The sequence below is a fragment of the Battus philenor genome, unplaced genomic scaffold, assembly GCF_028537555.1.
Source record: "Battus philenor isolate CCGP_79_NKW_IND1 unplaced genomic scaffold, ilBatPhil1.0.hap1 SCAF_5, whole genome shotgun sequence".
NCBI classification, from domain to species: domain Eukaryota; kingdom Metazoa; phylum Arthropoda; class Insecta; order Lepidoptera; family Papilionidae; genus Battus; species Battus philenor.
The window spans coordinates 6,651,156-6,666,186 of NW_027181715.1; the positions used below are offsets into that span (position 1 = coordinate 6,651,156).

General features: G+C 30.8%; 1 protein-coding gene across 3 annotated transcripts in view; it reads right to left on the reverse strand.

Annotated features, from left to right (window-relative positions):
- Positions 1-15,031, reverse strand: part of sick (sickie) — a 192,650-nt gene that overhangs the window by 103,883 nt on the left and 73,736 nt on the right. For all 3 annotated transcript variants that reach the window (XM_068772957.1, XM_068772953.1, XM_068772955.1), the window contains one exon: positions 10,692-11,005. In XM_068772957.1, coding sequence (XP_068629058.1) covers positions 10,692-11,005 — 314 coding nt within the window. The remainder of the gene's footprint in view (positions 1-10,691; positions 11,006-15,031) is intronic.

Consider the following 15,031-nt stretch of genomic DNA (forward strand, 5'->3'; position numbering starts at 1 on the left):
TACGCTTTATCACAATTAAAAAAAATAAACAAATAAATAATTATACATCCATCACTCAGGAAAAGCAATGAATTTGCACTTATTATGGATACAATTTAAATTTATTAAACATATGTATATTCTCAAACTTGAGTCGAAAGCGCAATCACAATTAGATCCATATTAAGCTTTCAATTATATGTGTCACAGCGATATTATCAATACAGTACAATAGACAGTTGTATTGGGTCCTCAATCGAGGACGAGATCAAATCTTTGATTTGGTCACTCGCCCAATCTGATCCATAAATAACTAATGTTAAACAGATAAATTTATAGTTCATCTGCATTTGAGCGATTGTAACGATTCGAATATACTTTTAAAAGTCGATTCAAGAAAAGCGGTGATAATTTCCTACAATTTTACGAGTACTAAAAAAAAGTTTCTTGATCTTTTGTATACTTGTAGCTGATTAAAAGGAGAAAAAAGGCTAAGTGTTTTTGGCGGTAGACCAAAAATGGGCCATTAAAAAGACATCGTTTGCGAGGTGTAAAAGCGCTCTCTTGCTCTTATATTAATTTTTCCTAGGATAGGTGTGTTTTAATTATATTCAATCTGTTTATGTATTTCTCAACCACTGATAAGACAGTATTTTTCGGCAATCGAATAGATGAAGCTGTAATAAGAAATGTCACTTGCACACGATTAAAAAAGTAAACAGATATAAACACATCGTTAAATTTAAATTTAAACATTTAAATATTTTTTTGTAAAACCGCAACTGCTACCAAAATAATTATTTTATAATTTTAAAATAATGCTCAATCCTAATTTCCTAAATTTTTAATTTTAATTACTATCATAGATTAATTTTAAAATTTAAAAAAAATTAAAATTACTTCTGGTATTTCAAGGTAAAACGAATTAAAATTACAATAATTAAACAATAAAAAATTTATTGATATATTTAACTTCCTCACAGAGATTTTTTATTTATCTAAAAAACCAAAACCTCTCTCGATAATCTTAATGATTTTAATAGTACTGCCTTTACATATTACTATACCCAAAATACTAATAGTTTGTAGAAACAAGCACAAAAGGTACAATTACATAGGTACAATACAATACATAGTAATAGCTTTATAATAAATAAAAATAAAAAGTTGCATTGGTCTATAGAAAGCCGCCTCCAGTAAATTCTGTGTCGAAGAGTAAATTTCAAAAGAAAATCAAGTTACAAAGTAAGATTTAAAGTTTGCGGTCGTTTTAGCTCATAAACGCCATCTCTCTCTCAACTCTCTCAAAGACATCTATGGGGAGATATACCAAAATCGCCACGTTTGCTAAGCCGATTGGCGATCGCAGTGATTCAACGCAGATTACACTACTGCCCATTCAAAAAACTTGTTTGTGAACAGTGGCAATCCTATATAATTAAGGCACAAACTGTAAATTACATAAGATTATATCCCGGGAATCGAACCCGCGACCTATGTTCACAAATCTCAGTTCTTATCGCAGGGCTTCCACTGCTCGCTGTATCTTTACTATCTTTACTGTATTAATAATCTATACTGTGTTGATAAGTTATATCCCCCTAATATTTTTTAATTGGTTTCCTTTCGCTCGGTGTAACTTGAAACTTATCTTGCTTGTTTATCGCTCTCGGAGACGACAGGCGGAAACAACCTATATGAGGGGTGCCACTGTCAACAGGGCCGATATATTATTATTTACAATGACTCTTAATAAACCATTGGATTCCTAAACAATTTTAACTTTTCAAAACGTTTAAGATAACTCTTTAAAAAGTAGAATTTTTACACAGCTATTATGTTATGAACTAGCTATTCAAATAGATTTTATGCCGTCAAAATATATTGGTCTATCGCGGTTCAATTAAAAAATTATCCAAACTCTTTTCAGAATAATCACTTTATTTGTTGATTACAAAAAACTACAATTACTTACTAAATTAAGAATTGTGTAATAATTCATAAACTCTAAGATTTTAGTGATTATGTATTTAATAAAAAAAATTTGTTGTTTTCGTATTGATTGATGTCAAATGTTTGACAGCTAGGAACAGGGATTATAATTTACTCTGTATTACGAAAAGAGTTAACGTCTTAACGAAAATAAGCAAAAATAATTTTATCATATCGGTCGAGTAGATCTCAAAAAGAGCGTTTACAACATACTTATCAATTATCTTTTTTGTATATACATAAACATCAGATAATGTTACTATATCGCTAATACAATATTACATAACCGTAGCGTATTCTGCGTACCATAATAACACACTGCGATCACCAACCTCCTGCCAAGCGTGGCGATTATATTATATCCCCCCATAGATATCTTTGGGGGAAACCTATTCCTTCCAGTGGGCGTCTATGGGCTGAAACGAAGAATATATCACTTTTAGTGATAGCTTAAAATAATTGAAGGGTGACTTGTGCTAGTAGTATCTGTTCTCAGTGGACCTCGCATTGTTTGTATTTTGTACCATTAGCATAGGGTTCGCTAAATGGTTAAAAAATAGATGACATCCTCTAATTCCTAAATGGTCAGTAGGCTAGAGAAAGCCCTGTTCGTTTTCTCTGAGAGGAGCTTTGATTCCGTTCAATGAAAACATCATTCTAATACATACCCCATCGTTATTTAATGATAATATAAATAATATTTTGTTGTCATCCCTGGAAGTCTAAAATCAATTACCATTGTTATGTTTTAGTTTGACCTTTCCGGGACATAGAGATAAAAACTGAGTATTATAATTATATAATTAATTTCCTTAAGCAAGAATTTAAATTTTAATTAGTTCTACATAGTCATTGCAAAATTGATTTTATTATAGCAAGCAGTATAACACTACATACACGATACTAAATTCTATAAGACACAGACAGAACACTTAATATGGCAATTTGATACAGTTTTTTTTTATCATTGCGGTCATCAGCGTGTTATAATGATATTTAATTTATCAAGTTTGAAGTATGGCATCGCGGCCGCCACGCCGTCGGGACATCCAAAGATGGAGCAGCCCATAAAGGAAAGTGGACCCATTGTGCAAACGTGCTCCACCGGTTACATTCCTATACGAAAAACTGTCAGAATTTTAATACTTCATGCCTTTCAATAACCCTTATGTTTCATACTGCTTCAAATTACAGTACCGCGGCTTAAAAATGTGCGCGACGAAACAGGGAGAGTACAGCTCCATTCCTTCGCCGCGATCGTGTCGGTGGTCATGCTCTTTTTTCACTATTGTATGTATAGATATAAGTAGTAATAAGTACATGCGTAATATAAAATATTCCCAATATGTATCGTCTAATGAACTAATATAAATTTAAAATAGATCTTATTGCAACTTTGCCGACAAATTCAGAATTTGGTTAAATCGCAAGATGAAGATATGTATGAAATCGACTTCAGTAAGCATTGGAAAAGTGACAACTAATTTGAAAAATCTTAGCGGCCTAAATGGCAAAAAAGCTTTACGATTTCTTTATGAACATTAATCCGTCTATGGAACGAAGTGTTATTTTTAAGAGGAAAATTAATAATGGAGGAAACTTTTAAAAATTCTAAGCAAAATAAAATTACAAAATTTTTCAAACCTTTGTTTAAGCCTTAAGATAATTAATCAAAATGTTCAAAAACTACAGTTAAATTGTTTTAAAAAAAATTTAATTATATCATCTAGGAACGTATCCTCTATAACCCCATATAAATTACCATTCCGTATTTACGATTTCTGTATTCGCGGCATATTTATCGAATATATACCCCGGAAATAAAAAGCTTTACTGTATACCGCATTTTAATCATAAAAGAACATATTACTAATAATAGTTTGTCACAAACCTTAAATTAGGAAAAACCTGAGACCTAACAATGCGTGCTAAAATTGCTTAAGTTCTTAATCCATTTGTCATTTAAATTTGAAATTACTAAACTAAAATACCAACGACAATGTCTTTTGGCGTTTAATTTCAATTAATTATTGTACAATAAAGCTAAATATAATAAATAAACTTTCACACGAATACTTTTTGGATCTTGTTGTCTTACTTAATTAAAATTTTATAAACTCTTTACTCAACAAGGGGTGCTGTACAAAAACCTTTCGAGTTCGAATGATAAATGAATCGGATCTGAAAAGAGGTAAAGCTCAGTTGGACACTATATTATTTTCAAAGAATATTAAATTACATATGTAATTAACTTTAACATTACATTTTATGAAGTCATTTACAATGTACTAACCCATGACATACACAGGTTCTTTGACAATTTTATTAAATATAGTTATAGATTCTATCTGAATATTATTTGAAATGGTATTGATAAATCGCACATAATACCCATAGAAAGATTGCGCGATATAGTCAAGTGATAGATATACTTAAGTTTGTTTTTGGTTCTGGTATTTACATTTCATGAGAAAATCGTCATTATGTTCGGAGACACATTTTCATAGACATGTTAAGACTTTTTTTTTTCTCTGAAAGATACTACGACTAGGTAATTTTTATACACGACAATTTCGTGCAATATTCTAATTGTAACATAGATAGCATAAACAATGGCAAACTTAATAAACACAACGCTTTTAGGCAGAAATCGCTAGGGACCGTCATAAATCATTAATCCTCTCGACTTAATCGCAACTGAATACTAAGTAAACTTAACGGGTTGTAGACTTAGACAACTAAACATATACATATACATGTATATATGTATTTATATATATATATATATATATATGTAAATACATATATATATATATATATATATATATATATATATATATGTATATAAATACATAAATACACATATACATATATACATATTTATATTGTGGAAAAGTGAGGTGCCACATAAGGATTTTTCCTCGCTTGGTCTCCTTTCACTCATCACAATATCTCTACTATTGTAATATAAAGAGACTTGAAATTTGGTAAGAATATTTTTTTGTTAAAGTAGAGATCAGCTACAAACGAATTATAAAACTCTTATCCGCAAGTTGATTGGGGGTGCTGACTAACTTATCGAAGCGCGCGTCGAAAAACTATTATTTACTTATTTATTAACTTTTTGTAGTACTTGTGTATGTATAAATAAATAAAACAGCTATCGTCAATCAAACAAACAATCTCTATTCAATTTACATGTCTTTGTTGTTATATAGTTCGTATTCAAATTCAATTAATTAAACCATTGTTGTTTTTTTATCTACACAAAAAATACGAAAGGTGTTTTGGTTTAACAACACGTATGTTTCAGTAACGGAGAAGTATGGCGGGTGCGCCGGGAGAACGATCCGTCGAAGCGTCGTGACAAGAAATGAAAAACAATGGCTTGTTAGCCTTTTGTCGTGAGCGCAGTTCGGCACTCCGACGTGACGTGACATCCTTGTATTGTCTGTGTAATCAGGGAAGCATTGACCGGGAGTCAAGGGGGTTGGGAAGTGTATAGCACTTGTTGATGTCGTGAATGGGCACTTTGCGGTCGGACAGGCAGCGTACACGATTTCTCTTCTATCGGTGTAAGTGCTGTTATGAAAACGGTGTAATTTTGTTTTTGAAAGTGATAATATGTAAATTAAAGTGTGATTACTTTGGTGTAACGTTTTAATTTCCGAACTGGCTGTCACGACAGACTTCGTGTTATCAAAAGCCATTGTTGTCAACTCAAAAACGTATCTAAAATAACGACATCAAATAACAGAAAAGAACTGTTGTTTTAATTTACTGAATGGGGTCAATGCGATAAAAAATGTTTCATTTCTAATATTTTTCTATGAATACTTAGTTTTTTCTCTTTCTAAAAACCTTTTTCGTACCACAATTAAAATGTGAATTCAAAATGCATAGAATTGGTCGAATCGTTCTCAAATTATGCGCATAGCAACAAGTTTATGTATATTAGCACATTATAAATAATATTACAAATTTATAACATATAAAAGATATATTATAACTAGGTCCTGTAAAAAAATAGATGTAGTTTTAAAATAACAAACAAAAGGCAATTCTCAAGAATTCTTAAGAACTGTTCCTTTTGTTTATGTAAGTTTAAATGTTATTTATATTGTGAAATACGGGGAGTATACAAAAGCTGATTGTAAATCAGCTTATTTTGGTTACAATAGCTCGTTGGACGACCTATTGACTATTACCGGTCCATTTAAATTCTAAGACAAATATGTTTTGTATAGATATAAGAAAGGACCAATATCTAGCCACCTCCGCACATGCAGTGGTTGTCGTGCATGAAAGTGCACCGCCCGCCAGCCCGCTCGTAAATGCGCATGCGACAGACAATGCAAACTACACAACCGCCACCGTAAATTCACTCAACACGTGTTTCACCCCTCCACGGGGCATCTTCAGGAGTTGTTACACAGATTAGTGCTAAACACCGAGTGTTCACTCGGTGTTTAGCACTAATCGCGCATGCGCATTTACGAGCGGGCTGGCGGGCGGTGCACTTTCATGCACGACAACCACTGCATGTGCGGAGGTGGCTAGATATTGGTCCTTTCTTATTTAGGATGGACTTCCGCAATGTAACGCCTGAATCCATTAAATATTGTATAGATATTGTAAACTTTAAGCACTAATGGAAGATAATTTAAATTTAATGCTGATAAAAATGTTGTACGGAATCATTTTTAATACAGCATTGAATGTAAACTAGTCTCAACATCCCGAAAATGGCGTCATATATATATATATATATATATATATATATATATATATATATATACGTTTAACTTTGATATATTTGAGTCGGTAATCGCGGAAACTAGAAAAATATATAAAATTCCTAACGATTATTAAAATTTTGCATTTAACCTTAATAATAAGGTAGTTTAAAACAGCCTATTTTATTTTTTGTCTTGCAAACATGAAACAAGTAAGGTTGTTACTTCCAATTAGTACTACAGTTGTAAGGCGGATCTCATAAATTTACTATAATTCATGATAACTCTTAAAAACGTTAATGTTTTTTTCTATTAATCGATTATTAACTTTGTATTCCTTTTGATAGCAGAGAGACTTTCATGAGTGGTGTGGCAAAATAAGTTAGTGCAATAAAGTTTTTAAACCAAATTTTTCACTTTCAACTCCAACTGTATAATTAAGAAAATGAACTAACAACCGTCACTTCATACATTATATCTGTCTGTTGTAACACTAAGTATTAGTACGAAATTATATCTTTCTTAGAACTTGGACTCTTTGTTTACTAACATAGAACGTGAGTAAACCCGTAATGACGAACATCATCTCGGCAACTCGCCAATAGAGGGCGCTAAGATCCATATATAGAATGTCGCTGGGCAACAGTCGAAGTAGGTGCAGTAAACAAGAATTATGGCCTTCGCGGTGGGCATTTCCGATCTTCCGTTTCGATTTCACCGCCACGTTTACGATTGCACTACGATTTGTTAGACAACGTTCAGTTGATCCTGTAAGTTTTAATTTGGTCGGGTTATAAATCCCTACAAGAGAGGAATAAACTCGGAACGAAAGGCTATTTATAAACAAGTTTCTACAGGGCTCACACTTTTAGATTATAAACCAAAATCACAATTATCAAATTTTGATTTGTTACCGTTACGTAAATACTTAAATAATTATCGTTAATACTTTTTAGTTTTGTGTTAACTAATTTAAATTTAAATTATCTCAACTAAAATTATTATTATATTTAAACTAAAATTTTCGTCTATAATAAATCAATGTTTTTATGATTATTTTTATCTTATTATATAATACACCACTAAATTTAAGGAAATAACCAACTCCATTTAAAAAAATGTAAGTTTGTAATAATTTAGCATGCATGTTTACGAAGATATTCCTAGATAGATGGAATTTTTATATATATTATGCTATTATTTTGAATGTAACTTGAACGCTCTTATAAAAAATTACCTATGAACTTGAAAATGGCACGTAAAAACCCAGACTAATATCTATTTATAAGTAGATGTCCCGACAGATTTTTACTGCCAGGAATTATAGAACTGTTGCATTTCAATAAAATTTAACGTAACATACTTCAGAATGAATACATTAATTTCTTATTGAAAGAAATAAGTTGATTTTGTTATCAAAAAATGCAGACCAAAGCAGCTGTTAAATGACAATATAAGTTATCATTACGTATACAATGCGAAACGACAAATGCGCAGTTTCAAAATAAGAAGATATTCAATTAAAAAGTTATTTCTGTTTTCTTTGTCATTTATTTTAAGTATGAATTATATATCACAAACATGAAATACTTGTATATTTATAAAGATTCTGCAGATTTATTTAAGTAGATAGTTTGTTACGAAAGCGTCAACCCTGAATGACTAATTTGTGCTCGGCGCGTGCGAGTTGCTCCTATCGTTGAGAAATCGTGGCAAAGAGAACTCATTCGCTTATTATTAATGCGCTAATATTAGTTTAGTTGCGCTTCAAAGTAACTCTCAACTTGTCAAGATTCATTTTAGTCGTTTTTTATTCTTCGATTTAGAGCTTAGTTGAGAATTCACGTTACTTATTAGGAGTAAAGGCTAGTTTAAAGTGCGAACGTATGTTTCGTTAAGACAGTTAAAATATTGACTTGTTTTGAATGACAAATAGTCGCTTTGCTACTAGATTTTGCGCAAATTTACATTATTATTTCTTGATTAAACTTAACTAAACTAATCAACGCTAAACTATTTTAGGTTTAACTTAAACACAAGAATTTCTAATTATTTTTACATGTTTTTCGACTTTAAAATATTTAAAAGTTAACTTTTAAAAAATGAACGTGATTTTTATGTTCTGTGTACTATGTATACATTTCTTTGTGAGTTGGACGCTTGTTTAACTCTTTTATTTTACAAAATCTATTGCGAAAGTTATAATCTTAAGATTATATACAGTATGGTTCACGACTTTCGAATCCACGAACTTTGAATTCGATGAAATTACAGCAATCGTAAAGCTTGAGAATTACCAATATGTTACTTATGAATGAGGAATTGCAAACAAAGAAATAATATAATCATAAAAAAATATATAATGTCATTACAATTATAATAATGTGTTGAAATATTTAGTAAAAATTCATGAACTAAATTAAAAAAATAGCGAATTCTCGGTTATGAAATAAAAAGTTAAACGGAAGCAAATAACTATGCGGTTAAAATAGTCTGTTCCAATTTATCCGCAGACTAAACACATGTCGGCGAAAAACAAACAGAGCTTTTGTTGTTTCTCTAACCCGTGCACGACTACCGACCTTATTAGGGTCTAAAAATAATAAACAAAGTCTAGAATCAAATATTATTTATAAATATGGAAGTCTGTCGAAACTTCGATGGTTTACAAAATAATATTATTTATCTCTTAAGATCGTGTAATAACAAACTACAAATAAGTTTGAATAAAATCGACCGAGGACATGTCTTTTATTATCTTGGTTGTGGAAGTCTGAGAAGAAACAATCTCTGTGGTCGAATATTTAATATTAAACGCAAGTCAATAACTAATCGAAAAAGATTTTATTCTATGTTGATACTTTGTGGAGAAGAAGAAATTTTTAGTAATATGAAGTTCTCGTGCAGTGAATCGAATGAAAAATGATTTCAATTTTGTTGCTAAATGTACTTTAATGTTATGTAATACATTAACAATTTTTTAGCTTTAAAAATGTCCATTCTGAAACTCTATTGGAATATGACTGGCCAATATCTAAATAATAATTAAATTTAACGTTTAATTATAAATTTACGAAAATGCTTAATCTTGCTAAATTATCATTACTTTATTTATTATTTCTATAAACCATCTATTTAAGGATATAGTGTACATTAATTGCACCTATTTTCAATCATTCTGTATTAAGTGAGCACTGAAGATTTATCGGAATACGACAAACCAATAACAAACCAACACATTCACTCCTTTGAAACTTGTACACCTATTTCCCTAGTTTGAGTTAACGAAATTTACACAGATTATTAGTTAATTTTGTTGATATAATTTATGGTTAAGATTGAAAAGTTTTATAAACTGTTCACACATAGTTTTTTTTTTTTTTCAGAAATAGGTCAATTAAAATTGCAATTAAATCGGTGACTACAAAATAAATAGTTTTAAAGTGTAATTATTCATAATTTATCATAATGTTTTACGTCTTTATCGAGTGACAAAGTCGTTAAACCAAACATGAATAAAAAAACTGTAGCATCAGTTGAAACCATCTCTCCATAGAAATCAAAATATATGCTGTCTAATAAATAACACGGGTCAGTTGCTAAACACGTGTATTCCAAAGAGTCGGCTCAGATTTATCTAATTCTAAAATACCATTCAGGATCCAAGTTTTTTCTTGATTTTCTATTATTTGTAACTGTTCACTTAGAGTTTAATATTATTATTTTATTACTATATTTCTATATTGCATTAGCATAATACATACACCCAGAGTTTATATTTCTTATTCGATAGGTATTTTCTACTCTGTAAAGCGCCATCTAACGGTCAGCCGCTAAACCATTGTAGTTTTCCTCCAGGGAAATACCCAAAACTTTTTATAGATGGCGTAGTTTTACATGTAATTTACGTAATAATTTATTTTATGAAAAGAGTTATTAATTAATGAAATAATACAAAGCGGAAACAATTATTGAAAATCTTACCTGTTAGCAGTTAACGTCGTCATCTCGACGTTGTTCCCACAGGCTGTTAAAATTTCATCGCAGCTACTGCCACCGGTTATTCGCTGTACGGAACTTAAAGACCCATCTTCGGTGGAGTTCTTTCCAGTTACTGTAGCATTTCCGCTAGATGGCGTTATTCTTTGCTTAGACGCCTGTTTATGGCGGCTTAGAGCAAAGAATAGAGCGAGTACTGCCTTTAGTTTAGCGTCCCGAATGTCAACAGCTGTTACTTGTTCCAGTCCTTGAACTTTTTGCGCGTGGAGGAAATCTAAACAGCACTGCACGTTTTCCAACTGAAAAGACAAAAAAGCATGTTACTAATATATATAATATACGTGAGATATGTTTTGCCACGTTCAGTGTTTTTATTTTATACTTAATTTGATGATATACTTTATTTCTCGCTACCGGAATGAAATTTCTTTTTTTAATCAGTAAGTATCTGGACGTAAGTAATGGTCAACCTATAACAAAGATTATACAAATATTACAACGTAAGGTGGTAAATTTTCTAATACAATAATTAATCCGAGAATATTATTTTATGCAAATTATGTTTGGCCACAAAAATATGCATCGCCTAAAGACTTACAAAATGAATCAAAAGTTGTCTTAACTTATCACAGATTATTTATATTGTTGAATGTATACAAACATAATAAATCTTCCTTTAAGAATATATAAATATAGCGATAAATATTCTGGAATCAATCACAGCAAAGGTATTTATTGATAGCGGTAATAAAACCATCACTGGCCTTAATTAAAATTACCGATAACCATTAAATTCATTGTAATTTATCGCCGAATTATCTCTTACGTACAGCTTCCTAGTTTTACCGATTATTAAATTCATTCGAGAGTTTATTAGAATATCTCGGTTATGTAATTATAATTAGAGTTATAGAGTTAATTATGAAAGTAACGTTTATTACAATTTTGGTATAAAAGAAAATTGTACTAATTTAACGTTGTTTATGATGTTTCATAATAGTTAAATCAAAAGTGTCCGAAGCAAAAAGTATAACTATATTTATTGAATATATTTTTTTTTCGTCTACATTTCACCACATAATTCTTAGAGGTTTATAAAAGTTTTGTGTCGGATAAGTAAAAGTCTGTTTAAAAAACTATTCATAACCATATATATTTATTATATATACATATATATATATATATATATATATATATATATATATATATATATATATATATGTATGTATATATATATATATATATATATATATATAAACATATAAATATCATTTTGTGTGCCGTCCAGTTAGTAGCGAGAGGTATAAATGAGAAATCTGAATAACCCGCAGAAGGACTAAGGCCTGTCAAGAAATAACAGCTCATTTCTAGCAAAAGCTTTCTATATACATTCGCACTAATAAGATATTCGAAATATTACGCGAAAACATCTTAAAAAGTCCATGATCTATAATAATTGCGGTACTAATTATGAAAAAAAAATTATGACATTAAATAAAAATATAATCGACATTTAATGACAGTCAATTTGTATGCAATAAAATAGGTGCAAACAATGTTCACCTACAAGGTGGGCAGACTCTCTTAGTCGTCGAAAGACGCTGGATACAGACCGCTACCAACTTATTGGAAACCTGAAGCGGAGGCATACGCCTAGCCTTGGATGAATGCCTTTTGGCTGAAATGATAATATTAAAGAAAATGTGAAATTTTCGTATTGAAATGTCACGTCTGAAAACTGTTAAAGTAATTCAAGACACGTTCTTCCGAGGCGCATAGTCGTCGGTAATGTTTTAGTCCTAACTGTGATACGAAAAAGGCTAGCCTTAGTGCCGTTGATAGGAAACCTATTGGTTCCGTTCCGAGCCGCAGCGAACACGTACAAAATTTCGCGTACCGGCTAAAATGGAAAGTAATTCAAAGCTATAAACGTTTGTCGCTAACGAAACGCATTGCGATTATTAACAGACCTTAGCTACGTCGGCGCTATTGTCACGCGAGTGCAACGCGCCCGGCTTCGCTAATGAGTTCTCATCAAATAAGCTTGGAACAATAAAATATCATGTCGATCAGTGATAGCCAATCTTTGATTTTTATTCGAAGTGGTACGTCATTAAATTTTTATATAAAAAATACTGACATAAAAATACGAAAAATATTAATAAATTTACAAACGTTTAATTTAGTCTTCGACAAATTAACATACTCAATGTTTGAGTTTACACTCATATAAAAAAAAATCCCACAAGATATCAAAGACCTTCATTTTATTAGTTTTTAATAAATTAAAAGTATATTGTTTAATAAATATTATTGCAGCTAACAAAAGTTTTGATCGAAACGCCATTTTATAATAAAACTTTGTTAAATCTCATTTGAAAAGTGCAACTGTTGATTGACCGGTTCCTCTCAGCAGATCAGCATTCGGAGTTGGTGGTAGCTTTCTACTTATATTCTTAAAAAGTGCGTTCAAATGCATAGTTGAAAAAAGGTAATTTGAATTATGAACTAACAGATTCTTCTTCCACTATTCTATAAACTACGAACATCACCTGTAACCATAACGTGACAAAATTAAATGAGTTTTTTTTACCTAACACTGACATTGCCCAGAAAAAAATAAGCATTTTACAAAAAAAATTGTAAAATAATATCCTTAATATCCTTTATAATTTTACACCTGCTTTATACATTAAGACCTGTAGTGCATGTAGATTAGAATAATAAAGGGATGGTTCATTTACACCTACGGATATATAATTAGTTGGTGTTTTATTGATAAGTATGGTATAGTTAATATGGAGATATTTAAATACTACTTTACTTTTACCAAACAATTGCGGAATCGTTTTAAATGCTAAATTTATTGATATTAGATTATAAAATACGGGACGTACGCCCAATTTTATTAAAAGAATTTTTGTTTAACGAGAAACGTTCTCGTTAAACAAAACTCGTGACACCAATTGCCCTATAGATAGCACATGCACTGGGAATTGGAATAAAGAATAAAACAATTCTGTAAGTGCATTTTTAAATTGTACAAGCCATTGTTTTAAGCGCTATAGTTTGGGAAACACTATTGTAGATATTTGGAACGTTAAATCAGTGTTCGCTTGTATCGACTTCGTTACGCAAGAAGTACGCCATGTGACAGATTTAGGTGGACAATGAGATACATTGTCGCCTTTGTTTTTTTTTTTACAAACATTGTCGCAGACAACTGTATCAAGGAGAGATAAATCTTTTCTTGTTTGTGTAATAAAACAAATCTGTTTGCATTGCGCTCTTTATGTCTAGACGTAACATACAATGATGAATGATAATATGTCATTCTTCATCCTCTTTACTATCTTGGTGTTCCAATTTATGCTTTTTTTTCAAATTTTATGACTAAAATGCGCAAAACTGCGCAAAGAAATGTAACTACAAAAATGATTTAATAAACAATTCTAAATATCTACACGACCTAAGGTAGACAGTAACAATATCACGTGGACGATACTAGACTGTAAAATGTAAAAGATCATCTGGATGCTCACGTCGATACAAGTCAAGTCAATAATTGAACATAGGGACCTTAAGGAAAGCCGATGATATAATGGCATGGAAAGAGCTTGTCATTGATTCCTTCAAGGCGTTTCAGGACGGATACGACGTTTAGAAATGAAGAAACGGCTGGGATACCTTAGGGATATTTAAATTCACAAATATATACCTAAAAGAGGAAATACCAAATTGACATAAATAAGCAGTGTACATTTAATTTCTACGAGACAGCTACCTTAAAAATGACTAGAAATGTTTAAATTTTTAACTTCATCCAATATAATTTCGGCATTACGATGTTAAACATAAACACCGAAACCAAAATCAAATTTTGTGTATCTACTAAAAAAAAACATATTCAAAGTAAGACTTCATATTCCAAGTACCAATTTCAAAAAATAAAATAGTACAACACTCCTATAAATAGTCTGAAATACAAAAATAAATTGTCATTGCTATAAGCTATCAATATTTCGCGTATTGCGAAGTGGCGGAAGAAAGATAAACGGAGTATGTTTGTGTAATGGCTCCCCGGTGATATGTCGTTGTTTAATGACATGGCCCGGGAATAAAAGTATTGGTTTAATGTGACCTAATAGGCAGAAAGTAGTTTATTTGATCGAAAAAATTATACCTCGCCTAATAATTACCCAAGTTTTTGAAATGGAAAATTTTACCTAGAATCTTACAATAGCTTTCTTAACCCTTTGTACTCGGAGATTATTTTTACCTTTCCATCTAACATTCGATAATGACATATGTATTGTAACATGAAA